This window comes from Scleropages formosus, chromosome 9 (assembly GCF_900964775.1).
Source record: "Scleropages formosus chromosome 9, fSclFor1.1, whole genome shotgun sequence".
Taxonomy (NCBI): domain Eukaryota; kingdom Metazoa; phylum Chordata; class Actinopteri; order Osteoglossiformes; family Osteoglossidae; genus Scleropages; species Scleropages formosus.
In genome coordinates this window covers 28069102-28087581 of record NC_041814.1, presented here as the reverse complement: position 1 = coordinate 28087581, position 18480 = coordinate 28069102, and the positions used below count along the sequence as shown (strand labels likewise).

General features: G+C 51.4%; 1 protein-coding gene across 2 annotated transcripts in view; it reads right to left on the bottom strand.

The window, feature by feature from the left end:
• Positions 1-225: 225 nt before the first annotated feature.
• LOC108937053 (disks large-associated protein 1-like) overlaps positions 226-18480 on the bottom strand; it is a 141752-nt gene continuing 123497 nt past the window's right edge. For both annotated transcript variants that reach the window (XM_029254753.1, XM_029254754.1), the window contains 6 exons: positions 8872-9248; positions 8668-8750; positions 4230-4693; positions 3441-3532; positions 2713-2865; positions 226-2079 (listed from right to left, as the gene is read on the bottom strand). In XM_029254753.1, the coding sequence (XP_029110586.1) occupies positions 1864-2079; positions 2713-2865; positions 3441-3532; positions 4230-4693; positions 8668-8750; positions 8872-9248 (1385 nt within the window). In that variant the 3' untranslated portion in view covers positions 226-1863. The remainder of the gene's footprint in view (positions 2080-2712; positions 2866-3440; positions 3533-4229; positions 4694-8667; positions 8751-8871; positions 9249-18480) is intronic.

Here is an 18480-nt window from a genome sequence, read left to right as displayed (position 1 = left end):
ATAAAATTTAGATCTACATCTATATTACAAAGTGTGTCTTCATGCTTTCAGGAACGCCTTCCTTTTTTGTACATACATAAATAAAATAAAGAGGTGGGTGTGTGTATTGTACAGTGTGTTCATGAGGCTACTTCATTATATATTCGAAGAAGGTCAACAGTGACCTTTAAAATTAGGAAGCACTTGAGACATGCACTTACACCCATACACACACACACACACACACACACACACACACACACACACACACACGATTCTTTCATAAGAGCGAGTAAACACACACAGTCACAGCTTCTGTTTCCTGGGAGACTCTGATCTCGCCACGCCAAGCGCCTCGACCGTCCGCTCCGATAGTTAGTACTTTGCCAGCCCAGCAGCCCCGCGATTGGGCAGAGCGGGTCACATGATCGCGTCCGCGGCCTGGCCCATCCACAGCGAGGGTATGGCAGAACCCAGTGGTCCAACTTCCTGCCGCAAGGACGCTTTGATGCAAAGTTCATAATTAAAGCAGTGCGCCTCACTGGATGGGAGCCATCGCAGGGGATTTTCATTTCCCTGCTTTAGCTTTTCACCACCTAGCGCCTGCAGCCTTCTCGAACCCGTTCCCGCCCGTCCGCTTTCTCTTCGATGGACGAGACACACGAGTGCTTGACCGCACACCTGCCCTTGTCACTGTAATATCACATGGTTCCGCAGTACCACCAAGAGGCTTCGCAACTGCAAGCTGGCTGAACATGAAGTGACACGGTAAAAATTACCCTGCTCTCCAAATGCTGTATAAATCATAGTAGGTTAGTGTTTGAAACTAACACTGGAATTGGGAGAAAGGTGTGAGACACCAAACGGCCCATGATAGTAAACATCATGAAAGTCTTTAGTGTCACACATGGAAAGTAGAGACTATTTAGTGATGTCTTATTTTTGGGAGGGAAATGAAAATGTCCTTAAGAGGGCGGAGCTAAATAAAAATATGTTTAAGAGGGTGGAGCCAAATGAAAATGTCCTTAAGAGGGCGGAGTCAAATGAAAATGTACTTAAGAGGGTGGAGCTAAATAAAAATGTGCTTAAGAGGGTGGAGCCAAATGAAAATGTCCTTAAGAGGGCGGAGCTAAATAAAAATATGCTTAAGAGGGCGGAGCCAAATGAAAATGTCCTTAAGAGGGCGGAGCCAAATAAAAATGTGCTTAAGAGGGCAGAGCCAAATGAAAATGTCCTTAACAGGGAGTGGCCAAATAAAAATGTGCTTAAGAAGGTGGAGCCACACCGACTGTCCCAAATGAACTCTTACAGCGGTCAATATCCGAGCCAAAAAGAAAAGAGCCATGAACGGGAAGCCATGCTCTTCCTCTGACAGCTGTTCATGTTCCTTCACTGTTACACTAATAGGGCCAGCAGGTAGCCCAGAACTGCTGCCTGTGGAACCAACGGTCCCAGGTTCAAATCCCACGTCTAGTTGCATAAACGGGCAGAAAAGTGTTGGCTAAACGAATGAGCGTAACTAGCGGTTGGATTTACGAACAAACTGAGTTATGAACGGACTTCAGGTCCCAGTTGCGTCCCTAAAGCCGAGCAACAAGTGAACTCAGAAAACGACCAATCTTCCCAGTGTCTGTGATCACATGTGAGTCTCAGGACGGATGCAGGGGGTGGGCTGCTGGCTGGTACGTTCACACCTAGTGGGTCTCGAGATTTTTACCCCCTAACGGAAAACGATGACAACATAACGGGCTTTTTCTTCTTTACCCGCCTCTCCAGGCTCGAGAGGAAGGACACGGCCATCACGTTTTTTCGCACCGTGCTTACGTGAGTGTGTGTGTGTCTACGTGTACGTGTACGAGCGCGCGTGTGTTTGGCACGCGCCGCTCACAGCCGCGTCTGCGCCTCCGGGATGTAGATCTCGATGCTGTCGGGGCTGTCGGTGGCCGAGCTCTGCCGGGCGGACGCTGCCCGCTTGGCCGCCATCAGGCGTTTGCGAGCCTCGAGGCGCTGCCTCTCTGTGCTCTCCAGGGAGCGGTCGCGCGCCAGGGGAGGGGGGCCCTTCAGGGGTTTCCGGGGCACGGGAGGGGGCGCCCTCCTCGCCTGCACAGGGGGAACGACAAAGAGCCGGTCAGCCGCCAACGCCGGCGAGGAGGGGGGTAAGGATGGGATGGTTAGTGCTCTAAAACCAGACAGCGGGCATGCGGAGGTGTGGTGGGGTGGGTTTAGGGTGGGGGGTTAACATGTAAAAACAAAAAAAAGACCCGCGGAGTTGCGTGCGTGGGGGGTGAGGGCGCGACCAGCCAGGGCGGGCCCCACGGTGCATGCTGGGTGGGGGCGACTTCTCAAAACCCCCTCACTGTCAACGAAAATAAGGAAGCATCAGAAAAACAAACAAAAGAAATAATAAGAATTAATAATAACACACATTTCGAGCATGAACATGACACGCTCAGTACGGAAAAGTAAGTAAATTAAAAGCAAATCGGCGAAAACATAAATTGTGACGGTACAAGGGCAAAGCGTGCTGGGAGCAAAGATCCAACAGATGGGCTCCGGGTGCGATCGCATGCAGTGTGGCAGACAGAGGGAGCCCAGGCGGGGGCGCTACACGCAGCGCCTATCCGTGAAACATGCACCTTGTCTGCGACCTGAACGCGTTTGTGGAGTTCAGCTCAAGGCCCTCCGATCCTAGATGTGAATACGGGATGGACGGGGGAGGCCCCTCCGTTGTACCTTCCTCTCCGGGATCTCCAGCGGTTTCCAGTTGTTGGCCTTGAGCTGGTGCAGCTCGTCGAACTTCAGGCTGATGTTCTCGATGGACAGCTGGAGCATGTCCCAGAAGCCGGCCAGGTCCTGGGAGATGGGTCTCGGGTGGGCGTTCGGGTTCTGGGCACACAGGGTGAAACGAGGAGTGTGTCATTTTTAAATCTGGGCTTGGTAGGGGTGTGGAGTTAGGGGCCAGGTTAAGGGTTAGGGTTAGGCTTCTGAGAGCTACAGGTTGGCGATGAGGATACAGTTATTGTGAGGGTTAGGGTTGACTAGATGTGTTTCACGGTTAGACATAGGGGTAAAATTAGGGATTAGGGTTAAGGTTACAGTTAGGGTTAGGGGTTAGAGATAACAATTAAGGTTAGGGTTATGAGTTTATGTTAGGGTTAGGGGTACGGCTAGAGGTTAGGGTTAGTTAGGATTGGGGTTGGGGGGAGGGTTAGGCTTAGGTTAGGATTAGGGTTAGAGTAAAGGTTAGGGTTAGGGTTAAGGGTAGGGTTAGAGTTAGCATTAACTGAACTATTATTTTGTCATTACATGTAAATCCTATTTTGTGCTTTGCAGAGTTCTGCAGTAATGGAATACTTGCCACAAGAGTTGACCTCCAGCAGTCACATGTATAGTAATAACAGTAGGAGGAGTCAAATGGTTGCAGTGGGCGGAGCCATGCAGCAGCCACGCCCACAGCCTACCAGGTTCTCTTCACACAGCTCCCGGAACTGCTGGAACTTCTGCGACATCAACAACTGGGCGCTGCCTACAGCACTGCGGATCTTCCCCAAGACTGGTGCATAAAACACACACACACACAGAAAGAAATAAAGAGAGAAGTTAGAGACTGTCTGACATCTATTTTTTTCCCTCAGTATGAAGGACACTTGCGTGTTGCGTTTCTTTCCCCCCTTTTGTCCGCTTCGGCCCATACAAGCGTTGTCCAGGTTGCCTAGGTGTACTCAAACTTCTGACCGGTACCATACAGTAGGTCTCGCCCAAACAGCCCTAAGTGAGTATGTCCTCGGACAAAGGATACCGCGGGGACGAGAACGCTCCCCGTGGCGGACGGGCAACTCGGACCGCCGCCTCCGTCGGGCCCGACGAACAGGTAGATCGGAGCGAGGTCTCTCGTGTAACATGACCGCTCGCTTCACGCGTCGGGTTTCGTGTGGGCGGGGGTGTGTGTGTGTGTGTGTGTGAATGGTCGGGGTGAGTGCTCAGTCACGTGTGGAATCGAGATGTTCAAGCACTGCTTGCAACAATAGTGACCACAAAATGCTCCCCTTCCTGAACCGCGCTCCGCCGCACCCTCCGGACGACACTGGCAATCTGCGTTTTTACATTTATTCGAGTGCGTGCGTGCAGGGAGACCGTCAACATACATTAAGCCACAGGGTACGTGCCACCTAAAGGCCGCATTATGTCAGGAACATGTGCGTCATGACCGCGGTCCTGCGAATATGATGTCATAAGGAGGTGCCGCTCACTCTCGTCGGGCAGCTCGTTCTCCATCTCGTCCTGCTGCATCTGCCGGCACCAGCCCTCCATGCGCTCCCTCTCGGCGCGCAGCAGCTTGAGGAACCAGCGCCCGTCCCGCTGGCACACGGAGGGCTGCACCGCCCCCCCGGGCTCCTCGGCCTCGCCGTCGATCCAAGGATCCGGCGGCGGCAGGATGGAGGGGTCGAAGCCCACGTCGGGGTCGTCGTCCTCGTCCTCGTCGTCGTTGTTGCCGCCGGCGTTGCCGTCCGAGGCGCCGTAGTCGTCGTCGGCGCACGGGTGGTAGTGATTGCCCGAGCCCTGGATGCTGACGGTGGAGGTGCCGGCGTCGCGGGAGCGTTGGCGGGGTACGGGGCCCGAGGAGGTGGGCCCCGCCACCGGTCCGTCCACCAGGCGGTCCAGGTTGGCCTGCACGGCCGTCGTCACGCTGTTGGACCGGTTCAGCCTACGGTAGCTGCGAAGCAAGGAGCGCGGCCGGTCAGCGAGCCTCCGGTTAGCTCTGGGTGCCGGCTGCGCTCCGCAGAGAAATGGCCGCATGCCGAAGTCAGGGAAAGGGCCAGCAGGGGGCGCAGCGGTCAGCGCTCCTACCTTACAATTGGGAAACGTAGGTTTGAATGCTGCTGATCGAGGCACTTACCCTGAACTGGAGTGATAAACGGGTGACCCTGACACTTACCCTGACGGGTGATAAACCTAAGTGGCGGAGTGTACAAACCTGACTTTGCAATTTGCTTTTGAGAGTCCTGAATATTAATAGTGTAAAATGTCTCCATGTTTACTTGTATGTTACCTGCACCGCAAAACTCACTTTATGTAAATTCATTCATACAAGACCAACAAACAAATAAACAAAAAGTCATGTGTCAACTGTCAAGGGCCTACAACATTGTAAGATGCTTTGGACGAAGATGTCACATTATTATTATTATTATTATTAGGTGTACAGGTTAGAGCTTCCACCTTTGGACCCAAAAGGACAAGGTTTGAATCCCACCTGCTGCTGCAGTAGCATTCGATCAAGGAATTTACCCTGAACAGTTCAATAACAATTACCCAGCAGTTGAAACAGGTAAATCAGTGTAAAAAGCTGCATGTTGTTTAGTTGTTTTGGAGAAAAGCATCAGGCAAATGCATAAAAGTAATACAAATAAAGGAGGACTTCATTGCCACCCCCAAAAGAGTTAAAGGCACTGCATCTGGAGCTTTTCTCTCCTTTTATTTCTTTTTTGTGGTTTAGTACTTCTCAACAAGACCAATAATGTACAAATTATGCATTTTATGCGCATCCATGAAAAAAATGTTCTATTTCAGCTCCGTTCCATGTGTGGTGACCGTGAGCCACTTCTGACCCTAAAAACACACACTGCGCAGATGGTCAAACCACGGTGTGGTAAAACCGTGCCGCGGCAGAGTATAATGAGAGCAGGAATTTGGTAGACGGCTGCAGGTCATCTGAGATCACCGGGGAAACGCTGCCCCCCCTTCCCCACCACCACCACCACCACCCCAAACAGCCGCCCCTCCCTTCCCCCATCCCCCGTTCCCCGTCCCCCAGCCGTTCGACGCAGCTCTTCGGTGAGGAATTCCCAACGAACGCATTCCACCCGCTGGCCTTTGACCACACGGAGCGGTCTTTCTCTCACCCCCACCCCCCAATCGACATGTTACCGTCTCCGCCCCAACACGCTAACTCCACACAGCTGCCTACGATGTGTAACATGGCGTCACGATGCACAAAGTATAAAAATACGCACGTTCTGCAGGCTCTGACTGACAGTCCAGTGGATTTGCCAGATTGGATATGTGCGTCAATCACCACCAATTAATCTATTAAACCTTAATAGTTCTAATAATTATGTGGTACAGTGGTACAGCGAGTAGCACTGCTGACTCACAGTACCTCGGTGGTGCGAGAGGACATGGGTTCGATCCCCACTCAAGCTGTGTGGAATTTGCATGTTCTCCCTGTGTCTGAGTGGGTTTCCTCCGGGTGCTCTGGTTTCCGCCCACACTCCAAAGACATGCTGTTCAGGTCCCCCCATAGTGTGTGTGTTCCACTGATGTATGGATGAGTGACCCAGTGTAAGTAGTGTATCTAGCAGTGTAAGTCACCGCGGTGAAAAAGGTGTGTGGGCTGATAACACTACATAGAGTTCATTGAAAGTTGCTTTGGAGAAGAGAGTCTGATAAATAAGATAAATGTCTGGAATTCCTCAAGGCCATTATTTTGTCATTTGTATGTAAATCCTATTTTGTGCTTTGCAGAGTTTGGCGGTACTGTTCTTAGTGACCCCAACGGGGGCTTCTTCTTCTTATTATTATTATTATTATTCATTCATTCATTCATTCATTCAGCTGATGCCTTTCTCCAAGGTAATGCACCATGTTTGGTTTATACACTGAATTACCATTGTTTACCCTTCTATACAGATTTTACTATCTCTCCTTGACAGTGAGAACCTCAGCCAATCACAACCACCAATTAAGAATCAATTAACAAATCAGACCTGATTTGACATTATTATTTATTCATTCCAGGGGGTGCGGTGGCGCAGTGGGTTGGACCACAGTCCTGCTCTCCAGTGGGTCTGGGGTTCGAGTCCCGCTTGGGGTGCCTTGCAACAGACTGGCATCCCATCCTGGGTGTGTCCCCTCCCCCTCCAGCCTTACGCCCTGTGTTACTGGGTTGGCTCCGGTTCCCCGCGACCCTGTATGGGACAAGCGGTTCTGAAAATGTGTGTGTGTGTGTGTGTGTGTGTGTGTGTGTGTGTGTGTGTGTGTGTGTATGTATGTATGTATGTATGTATGTGTGTATTTTTTCATTCCACCGAAGTGTCTTACCATGTTAAGCTATTTGCAGAGCAGGGTATTATTCTATCAGCTCAGGGTAAGTACCTCGATCAAGCGTAGTAAAGCAGGAGGTGGGATTTCGGACTCTGGCCCTCAGCTGCAAAGTGGCAGCACTAACCACTACGCCCCCTGCTGGCCACGTCTATTTCAAGCGACACCAACGTTTGCTTTCACGCACATCGGTGGACTTATATGACTGTCCTCGTGGTTGATAAACAGCTGTTTGTGCCCCTGGACAGCGAGCACACACAGCAACACACATACACACCCTTACACACACTCTCTCATTTCACTCCTGCTTTGTTGGCTAAGGCCACAGCTTTGGCACTAGTGCTCAGGGTTGGAGTTGGAGAGGTTGAGGTTGGAGAAGCTCAGAAGTAGATTTGAAGTATGGAACGGAGTGCTTGTGCTGACCCGCCCCCCCCCCCCCCCACACACACACACACACACACACACACACACACACACAGTCAGCAGCTGAAACAAGACAGCTGCCTCATTGTTAATCAACAACTGACTTGTGAGCACCAGGCTGGAGGAGCCTCTGCAGAGACCCAGCAATGTTAATATTTATCTTGGCTTCTGGAAAGATCATGTGACCTGTGGACACCTGGACCTCAGATGTCACCACTGTCCCCAGCCTCACACCTCTGTATCTACACTTATATTTACATTTATCCATTTCTCAATCACTGTTCTCCAAAGTGAATCGCCAACACACAAAGAGCTTTAAACACAGACACGGGATTATCGACGCACAGCTTGCTTGTTTCATACCACCGTGTTGTTGGTTCTCATCCCGCAGGTAGTGTCCTATAAAACTGACATTTTAGACAACAGCAAATACTTAGATAACACATTGCAAGAAAGTGTTTCAAAGTTCTTAGTTATGTCGATTTTTGCATTGATGATAATTATTAGTTAAAGTTTACTGATTGTTATTATTAAAACACATAAATACCACTAGCTCTTCTACAGTGCCAGTTTTAGTTTGGTACTTTACAGCCAATGGAAGATTCTAGAAGGCAGCAAAACCTTCTAGAAAGTATCAAAGCATTCCAGAAAGCATCAGATCCTAGAAGGTACTGGAATATTTGGTTCTTGAAACTCTGTGCCAAAATTTGCTAATCGCAAGAATATGGAATTTTTTTTTTTTCCAAAAACTTACATATAGTACAAACTAACGCCAAAAATGTGATTAATCTAACAAAACTGAACAGAAAAAAAATCAACACAATAATATTTTTGTCACATTGCATAATCCTAGCAGATGGTGGTGGATTCATTTACGGAGCTGCTAGGAGATAAGGAGAAACACGAGTCTGAAAGAGTTGGGTTTGAGACCCTTCTTGAATGCTGGAAGGGATTCAGCAGCTCTGAGGAACAGTGGGGGTTTGTTCCACTACACTGGGGTCTAAACTGAATGTTTCTGATTCGGGACCCGTCACGAGCAGGACCAACAGAGGCGGAGGAGCATAGTGGCCGAAACACAAAACGAGACACGCAGAACTGGTTAGAAATACACGGGACGCTGGAGCGGCGCCCCGTCGGAACACGACGGCCACTTCCCACTCCTACCAGTGCTCCTCCTCCACCTGGATGCCCACAGACTGAAAGCGGCAGCGTTCTTCCGGGCCCTGGTCGTCGTCCGGTCCGTCCACCTGGGGGGACACCGAGAGGGAGCGGTCAGCGGCGCGACGACCGCGACCGTCCACCCCGTTCACTTTAACTGCGCCAGAGCACGTGGGGTCCGGACCCCGTGACCCCCCTCCCGGCCCTCACCTGAATGCCGATGGACAGGCACTTGCTCCTGCGCAGCGCGTCCCTCTTGCCGTCCTCGCCGACCTGCGTGATGGCGGAGGCCGTGGCCGTGATGGTGACCGTGCTGCTGGTGACGTGCTGGCTGGCGGGGCCGTGCACCTGCGCGTTAGCCGCCTCAATGGCCGCCGCCAGCGCCTTCATGCTGTCGATGCTCTCCGTGGAGTTGCTGAGGCCCGACTGGCTGGCGATGTCGCCCCGCCCCCCGGGGCCGTCCATGTAGGCGTCCTGGGCCGACTCGGTGCTGCTCTGCGCTGTGATCGAGATGAAGGGCTTCGTGGTGGTGCTGCGGGGGGGCACGGGGGGCGGGGTCTTCTTGTAGGTCGTGATGCATGATGACACTGCAGCGGTAACACGCGCGAAATCGGAACACGCGTTGGAGAAACACACGTAGTGTGACCGAACCTCCAAAACTTTAAATGCGACGCTCACGGAACACGCTGCACGTATTTGACATTAATTAAACATATGTTCGCATTCAATTAGAACTGCATGCAGTAGCGAATGTCATTATAATTGCAATTAAATGATGCAATTTTACAAGAAATAATGATATATCTAAAAACAATAAGTCACATAAAACTATAAATGGCTGCACCTTTTGTACTTTTGACGCATAAGACCACAGTTACACATTAGATTCATTTTAAAAACAGAGGCAATGTAAGGAATATATAATGAATGAATTATATTTTACATATATTTAATGAATTAAACACATTTTATATACATTAAATATAAATACATGTCTATTACATGTTGGAATATATGACATTGCTATTGCAGTGTAATATATTTCATTATATAATGCATAACCCATGTGATATTAATATTAATATTAATAATACTCCAGAAGGCGACTCATAGGTGAAGAACAGTCGAACCCGGTGCTGACTGCCATCAGGAGGCCTCTCTGAAAACAGGTATTAAAGACACTTATGTATATAATTTAATGTCTGCACAGAAAGACACGCAGCGCAGCAACACCGAAGTGGATCCATCGTGGAGGGAGCGACAGACAGGGACCTTAGTGGTGTGTGTGTGTGTGTGTGTGTGTGTGTGTGTGTGAGTGTATAAGGACATGTTGCTGGAGGTGGCCCCCGTTACACCGCGCAGTTACTGTGTTTACACCGGTAGGCCGAGCAACACACAGCGCACACACCGCACTCCGTCTGCTGTTCTCCTGCATGAGTTATGGTGACGACCGATAGAGACACTCAGCAAACGCTTATCGGTGGCACCGTGTGTGCGGGACACTGTGAGTGTGTGTGTGTGTGTGTGTGTGTGTGTGTGTGTGTGTGTGTGTGAGACCAGGTGTATGTTTACTGCGACTGTGTGTTTGTGACTGCTGAGTGCGCATGGAGACTCTGTGTGCGTGAGTGTGAGTAAATAAAATTGTGTATGTTTGCTGAGATTTATGCCGCCGTGGCCCCACACACACACACACACACACACACACACACACACACACACACACACACACACACTCTCTGAGCCCACACTCAATCCCGGCTCCTCTCGCTGTCGGCTTCCGGCAGGTTGGCACAGGCCTGGCAGCGCCTGCGCCTGCACCGCGTCCGTCTGCGCCCCTCGACACCACCCCCCCACCCCCTGTCCACCCCCTCCCCCCACCGTTTCCCCTGTGAAGTTCTCTTTGTCTCCACTGAACTGTGATCCTCTCTCTCTCTCTCTCTCTCTCTCTCTCTGCCCCTGTCTCTTGCCACCTCCTCCTCATAGGGTCTCGGCCCAGGCTCCCGTGTCAGGTTACAGCCCGGGGCAGTCTGGGCCGGGCGCGGGTCGAACCGGGCCTCGAACGGGGTGTCGGGGGGGGCCGTGGCTCAGTTTCCCTCCGTCTCGCCCAGAAAAAGTGGGTCAGTCCTTGAGCGCGCACCCGGGACCGAGGAACGCTCCTGGGCCCTTTCATCTGGGGGCAAACAAACATCCCGATGGCTGGTGGAGGGGGCGGAGCTGCCGCCGCACGGCAGCCAATGGCATCAAGCCAACATGTAGCTGAAAGAGCACCGCTCTCTCACACACACACACACACACACACACACACACACACACACAGACTCACACACACACACCCCTCCCGAGCCCATTCACACAGAAGACTCTTTACACCCTACAGCTGCTGCAGCAGGTAAACTGAACCCAGAAAGGAGCCCTGCTGAGAGCAGCAGACGGCCTGCGGGACACCAGGAGGCTGCAGGATCAAGTCCCAGAGCACTTCCCTTGAGGAGCATTAGTACAGTTACCAGCTGAGTAAATATATTGTTAGATAGATAGATAGATAGATAGATAGATAGATAGATAGATAGAGTCTCTAGCCATTACGCCCCCTGCTGGTCCTACACAGGCTTGTTCACATTACTGGTCTAAACAAATGAGTCTGTAACTGAGTAGTAAATATTACTTATAGCGCAGAGTGGGAGAGAAGGTGGAACAGCAGAAATTAAAATCACATGGAGAAATGAGACAAAAGACATGATAAAAGTGCTTCCATTTTGCCCCAGCAGACAAACGGCCCCCCCTCCCCCACCCCGGGGGACACGCTGTCTGTCCACCGGCCAGGAGGGACAGGGCAAACCGGGAGACCCCCGAATGTCCGTTGTCCTCTACATGTGCCCCCCATCCCCGCGCGAACTGGAATACGGGCTCCGCCTCTGGGAGAGATGCTTTCCGTCCTAAAATAAACACTCGAACCCCCCAAAAAAGTTGAGCTGCAGTTACAACACAAACGCGCTGCACTGAATCGTCCCGAGTGCGGAACCGTCGTATACGAAACGGGGATATTTCGCTGGATGCTTCTCCTCATTTTAGGGCCAGATTCTTGAGACGGGGAGTCCTGCACTGTTACCGTGGCGATGCGAATGCGGTCAAGACTCGCCTCGTCGGGGCCGCGACTTGAAAGGGTCCCGGGGAAACAATGGGAGAGTGAATAGCTGTGCAGCAGGAGGAGCCCATCCCCCCCAGGATGCCTGATGTCAAAGCAGCCCCCCACCCCCACCCCCAGCCTGGGCTGAGCTCCGCCCCTTTCCTCTGAAAACATCCATTCACTGCAGGACTTCATTCATCCTCGAGGGTGGGGGATGGGGGATGGGGGGGGGGGGGCTCACATTGATCGCATGTAGAGACTCGGACTAACAAGGCGCCCGAGGACCCAGGGCCGCGCCGACATGACGTTTTCCCTCTGCCTCGCGAGGAAAGCACAGAGACCAAAGCCGAACCCCCCCGACCCACCCGTACCTCCCCTTGCACCCCCCCCTCCCCCTCCGCCCGGGGGCCGAGGGCACAGCCACACAAAGACAGGAAGGGCCTCAGCCAGGTTTTTAAGGGAAGACTGACAGCCTGGATCCAGCTGCACTGCGGCTGGGGGGGTGTGGGGTGGGTGTGCGGGCGGGTGCGAGGGAGGCTGGGGGGGGGGCTGATCCCATTCCAGCCTCGCAAACCAGCCGGGGGTTCTTTGTAATTCCGTCCCCACGGTAACAACAGCCCCCATAAAACTCAGGTCTTGCTCTAAGGGTTCGATTTTACTGTCTGCTGGGGGTGGTCCGTTTACCTTCACTGTTTACTGGGAACCGCTCTCTCTCTCTCTCTCTCTCAGACACACACACGCACGCACGCACGCACGCTCCCTTTCTCTCTGTCTTTCGCTGACACAAAGCGGCATCTGCTGCTCGGAAGCCCAGCCGACCGTGCTCCGACATTTATTCGAGTCACATGGCTGCTGGGCCCATGGATCACGCCGAGGGGGCGGAGCCATCGCCCTGGTGACCTGGCAGCTGGGAGGGACGAACACGGCGAACACCGGAGGGATCCTGTACCAACACTGACAGCACTGTTCCGCTGCACAGTGCAACGCACGGCGAGGGCCACGGCCGCGTACACGCGGGCAGCGGGAAGCACCGCCATTACGGACGTGGACCAGAAGGTTTTGAGGTCACGTCCCAGTAGGAGACCTGCTCGCAGACCCGAGAGAGGGTTAGTTCTTCCCCGTGCCGGATAAAAAGCAAGCGTCGGGCCGTGAATAAGCGCAACGCCAGATGTGGACCCCTTTGAGTCGAGCCCACGCCGTCATCCCACATTTAAAAGGCACATTTACAAAGGCGACAGTGACAGTGCGCTAATGTGTCATCTTCCCTCCGATCAGACGGGTGTCTCTCGCCGAGACGGATGTTTGCTTCCGTGGTTTTCGGATCGAATAAACCAACACGCAGGAAGAAAAGAAAGAAAGAAAAAGCGAATGACATCACAGCAACTTATCCTGTGGCAATTTCCACATGGCGACTTTCCCACGTGAACCACGCGTCGCGGTTCTCTCGCTCGCGCACAGCGCCCCTAGAGGCCGCAGCAGGAACGGCACCAGGAAGCTTCCGTCACTGTTTACGCAGCTGGGGGGACTTTTCCCGCGGTAATTCGAGGTAAACACCTTGCTAAAGGGTGCTGCAGTGGGAGCCGCGGTTTGAAGAGGAAACCTTCCGCTTGCAAGGCAACGCTCTTGCCACTACGCCCCCTGCTGCCCGACTGATCAGTTACAGAAATATTAAAATAACCTCAAAATGAGAGTTGAGTTACAGTAGGCCTAATAATAATGATGATGATAATTCATTTCTGGAACACTGGCTTTTGGACGAATAAAGAAGTAGGCAGAATATTCTCTGAAGCGTCGCCCAAGAGAATATGAACGCTTGGAAATTGTAGCACTGTGTTGAATTCCTGAATAAAACAGAGATAGAGCTAAAGCATCTTAACTGGGCTGACGGTGAAATGCACCAAAACAAAGAGTCATAAACATGTGAGGCGTATTAGATTTCCCGCGATAACGTCGCTCAGGTGTTCAGGAATCGCGCTCACCTGGGAACCTGAGACCGCGGTACATTCCTGACCCGGAGTGCCTCCTCTCTGAGTCATGATGCTTTTCCGAACAAATGGCGATGGACTCATTGTGTCTGCAGAAAGGGGGAATTGTCCGAGGGCTTATCAGGTTGACCTTTGACCTGGGGCAAGGCAAGGGGGAGGGTGCAAACAACCTCCTGGCCCCTTCGTTTCAATGCGGTGACTCACACAGCTGTAGTCTTTGAAGAGTCGCAGATGGGCAGGTAGAGAGAGGGAATGAAGGAGGTGAGTCATTGGAGCAAATGTGGAAATCTACATGAGCTTTAGGAACATCTACATGAGCTTTAGGAACATCTACATGGGCTTTAGGAACATCTACATGGGCTTTAAGAACATCTACATGAGCTTTAGGAACATCTACATGAGCTTTAGAAAGATCTACATGGGCTTTAAGAACATCTACATGAGCTTCAGCAACATCTACACGGACTTTATGGACATTTACATGGACTTTAGGAACATCTACGTGGGGTTTATGGACAGCTACATGGACTATACAGTAAATAGTGTATATCTGTATCAGGATAATTACTGCTCAAAGGTACCAGAGAAGGAATTTACTGTAGGAATTTACTCAGGATATATAAACTCAACCCCTTCTTGGTTGGGCTACCTACTCTGAAAAATGCCCTGCTGTATAAATGGGAAAGTCACTGTAAACTTCATTACCCAACACTGCAAGGTGTCAGACAAATAAGTAGATGAAACCACACACCCTGTTTCAGGCCATAACGTGTGGGAACTGAACCCACAACCTTGCGGACACCAGTCAAGCCCATTCACTACTACTAAGCCTGTTGCTCCTCCAGCTCAAGATAAGCTGCTCGCTGCCTTCTCGTTGGCGCCGGTTTCCCAGCAAGCCCAGTCCCTGTGGGGGAGCAGTAGAACCCAGACCAATGTGACGCGGACCACGGCGCTCGATTCGGGCCGTGCCACTCACGCTTGGTGGCGGTGATTTCGGAAGTGGCGGGCCTTGAGCAAACAAGCGGCCTCCTTGGTGTCTCGTGCACAGTCTGGACGGCGGAGCGCTATCGCTGCATCTGATTAGATAAGCATGTGAAGCTCAAGGGATTCTGGGTAAACCGATGTCCCGCCGTCAAGCACTAACACGGGGAAGGAGGTGCAGTTTTTTCCATACTGACCTGCAGTGGGGCTTGAGGGATTGCCGGAGACCAGCAAGAGGCGTGCGCAGTACTGTGGTGTAGCGAGTTGTGTGGTTGGTTTCTTAGCCAGCTAGAAAGTTGCTGGTTTGAATCCCATTAGGAAATGCGAGCAGGAGACTGGGCGTTGAGCACTAAGGAAATTTAAACAACCTACCCGCACACAGACACACAGACAAAGACAGATGCAAACAGACAAAACATACGCCACCCCCCCCCCCCGAGCTCAGCGGCTCTCTGGTTGAGGATGCTATGTCAGTGACACCCAAGTGTGTGTTTCCACATGCTGGCGAGGTGCCCGTGACAGCAGCTCACACACCCGGCGGGCTGGTGGGGTGGAGCCAGGTGTTTGTTGACAGGTAAAGGAAGATGGCCTCACACACACAGACAGCACCTCCCTACACACACACTGAAGGGCGGCGGTTACTTAAAAGCTACAGTGTAAAACCCTGGTTTGTCCACTGCTGGATCCTCAGGGACTCAACGGTCAACCCTCCTCATTTAAAACACATGGAAAGATAATCCAAAAATTAATATATGTACACCGTTCATTTTCATATTTGCTGCTGACAGCTGTGTCATTTTTCCTGTATCCCTTTGGGGTAAGTACCATGTTCAAGGGTACAATGGCAGGAAGTAGGATTCAAAGCACTAAGCACTACGCCACCTGCTGGCTCCTACTTTACTAGCATTTCCTTGACACATTGACCTCACGTGATTCCATGAGGTCTCGAACACACAGGCAGCATGTGGCACAGTGGCTAGAGCTGTCGGAAGGTCATGGGCTCATATCCTACCGCAGTTCCCTTGATCGAGGTACTTACCCTGAACTGGTTCCTTAAAAATTACCCTGCTGTATACAGTAGATGGATAAATTACTGTAAGTAGTTTAGTGTACAAATCTAATACTGTAAGTCAGTGTGGAGAACACACACACACATTTTCAGAACCGCTTGTCCCATACGGGGTCACGGGGAACCGGAGCCTACCCGGTAACACAGGGCGTAAGGCCGGAGGGGGAGGGGACACACCCAGGATGGGACGCCAGTCCATCGCAAGGCACCCCAAGCGGGACTCGAACCCCAGACCCACCGGAGAGCAGGACTGCGGTCCAACCCACTGCGCCACCGCACCCCTCAGTGTGGAGAACAGTGCCAGATAAATAAATTATTATTATATAATAATTATTATTATTCAGAAAAACAACAACAAACATGCATAAACAGAACATACCGTATGCATATACATAACTGTATTAAAAAATACATATATGATAATAATAACTGGACATACTTAGAGCAGAAAGAAGTAGAAATTCCTGCAGCTGCCAGTGGCCGAAGGCAGACAGGCCTCTCCCCCACCAGCGTGATCACCCTTAACCAAAGGGGGAAACCCATCACCGCTTTGTGTGAGACAAAGTGCCGAGTGCCGGGAGTGGTGTGTGTGTGTGTGTGTGTGTGTGTGTGAGTGAGAGGAGCTAAAAGGACTAAACAGTAACTCAAGACTAACAGTCACACAAGAGGGGGTGAGATTAGCGGCCTTTCAAGTTCCTGTCTTAACATTCCAGCTGGCGAATGGCCCCGCCCCCCCCGACTGCCTCCCCCACCGCCACTCCGCCTCCCCCGGCTTAGTCACCTCCATCCCGCATTCCGCTCACTGCCAGGAATCTCCGTCCCAACAGGGCAGCGTTTGTAACCGTTTTTTACCCCGTGCAGCGTGAGTCTGGCCAGCTGAACATTGTGGGATTCGAACAGAGCACCACCCGGCGCCACGCCACAAAGGATCCCAATTTTAATATATTCTTATACCCTTCCTATACCCCTATACATGGGTAAATAGTTGTAGGCAACTTAACGTTCTGTGTCCCTTTTTCAGTGTCAGCTAAGTGAGCAAAAATAAAAATAAAATAAAAATGAATTACATTTATGACTTTACAAAATGTGTACAGAAATAAAACACCGAAAACTGCAGCAAATACAGCGTATTTAGCATTACCGTGGTAAACACTGAGTTGCTGAATCCTTTCGCTGTGAAACAGGGGAACCGGCAGGTGGTGTAGTAGTTAGAGGCTTTACTTTCTAATCAATGGACTCGGGTCCAAATCCCACATCCTGCTGCAGTACCCTTGATGAAGGTACTTACTGTGAATCGATATGGTAAAAATTACCCTACTGCATAAATGGGTAAATCAGTGTAAGTAGCTCAGTGCACAAGCCCAACACTGTAAATTTTCTTAGAGAAAGTCAGATAAATAGGCAATTAATAAATAATGTTAATGATAAGTAAATAATAAGACAGAGCAGAGAAACCTGTTGCTGAGAGACGCAATCGCACACCTCACAGGACTAAAATTACACCATGAATAGGGTAAAAAGGCACTGTACTGTGGCACAGGTGTGGTAATCTGCAGGTGGCTCATCCATCAGTGACCCCAGTTAATGATTCCCCGGTGCTGCCGTCATGGCGCATTCCAGGTGGCCTGTGAGGCGCGACGGGTGCGAGAGAACTCCTTTGCTTCTGTCCCCGACCCGACCCCAGCCCCCCTCCCCCCACTTCTCTGTTTGGACACTAAATGCGAGACGCTGGTACATTAGGGTTAGCAGTAAAGTTAGCTGTTCGCGGTAGGGTTAGGGTTAACAGTAGGGGTAGGGATAAGAGTTAGGTTTAGGAATAAGGTTAGGGTTAGAGGTTGGGTTTAGGGTTAATGATTAGTTTAGTGTGGATTAGGGTTGAGGCTAGGGCTCAGGGTAACAGTAGGGGTTAGGGTTAGGGTTTAGGGTTAACTGTAGGGTTAGGGTTTAGCATTAAGATTAGGGTTAGTGGTAGGTTTTGAGTAGGTTAGGATTAGCAGTAGGGTTAGGGTCAGGGTTAGGGTTAGGATTAGGGTTAACAGTAGGGGTTAGGGTTAGGATTAGGTTAGGGTTAGGGTTTAGGGTTAGGGTTAACTGTAGGGTTAGGGTTTAGCATTAAGATTAGGGTTAGGGTTAGTGGTAGGTTTTGAGTGGGTTAGGATTAGCAGTAGGGTCAGGGTTAGGGTTAGGATTAGGGTTAACAGTAGGGGTTAGGGTTTAGGGTTAACAGTAGGGTTAGGCCAAAGGTGGCTATCTACAGTCAGAAGTCCCAGCCAGAAGACACACTATCTGTGACCCAGAGCGTTTCAACCCTCTTCCAAGCGAGCAGCGGAGCGACACTCTGCCCCCTGGTGGACATCCCGTCCTTGAGCTCCTGCACACGTGAACATGAAGGAGGAAGTGAGAAACCAGTCAAGTTCCGCGTGCAACCCGGGACCCGCGCTCACACGCCGCTCCGCCTGCGTCCTGACCTCTGACCCCAGGTTCGTGCCGGTGGTGGCACCGCACCCTCGCTATGCCAGCCTGGTGCTCACCCCTATCACACCAACCCCCGCACCCCTGCGGCAGGGGTCAGTTCACCCCTGGCTCTACGATCGTTTCCTTCTGCCTGCAGGGCTCACGGCCGCCGCCCTCAAAAAAGGCCTTGTAATTAGGGCTCAGGC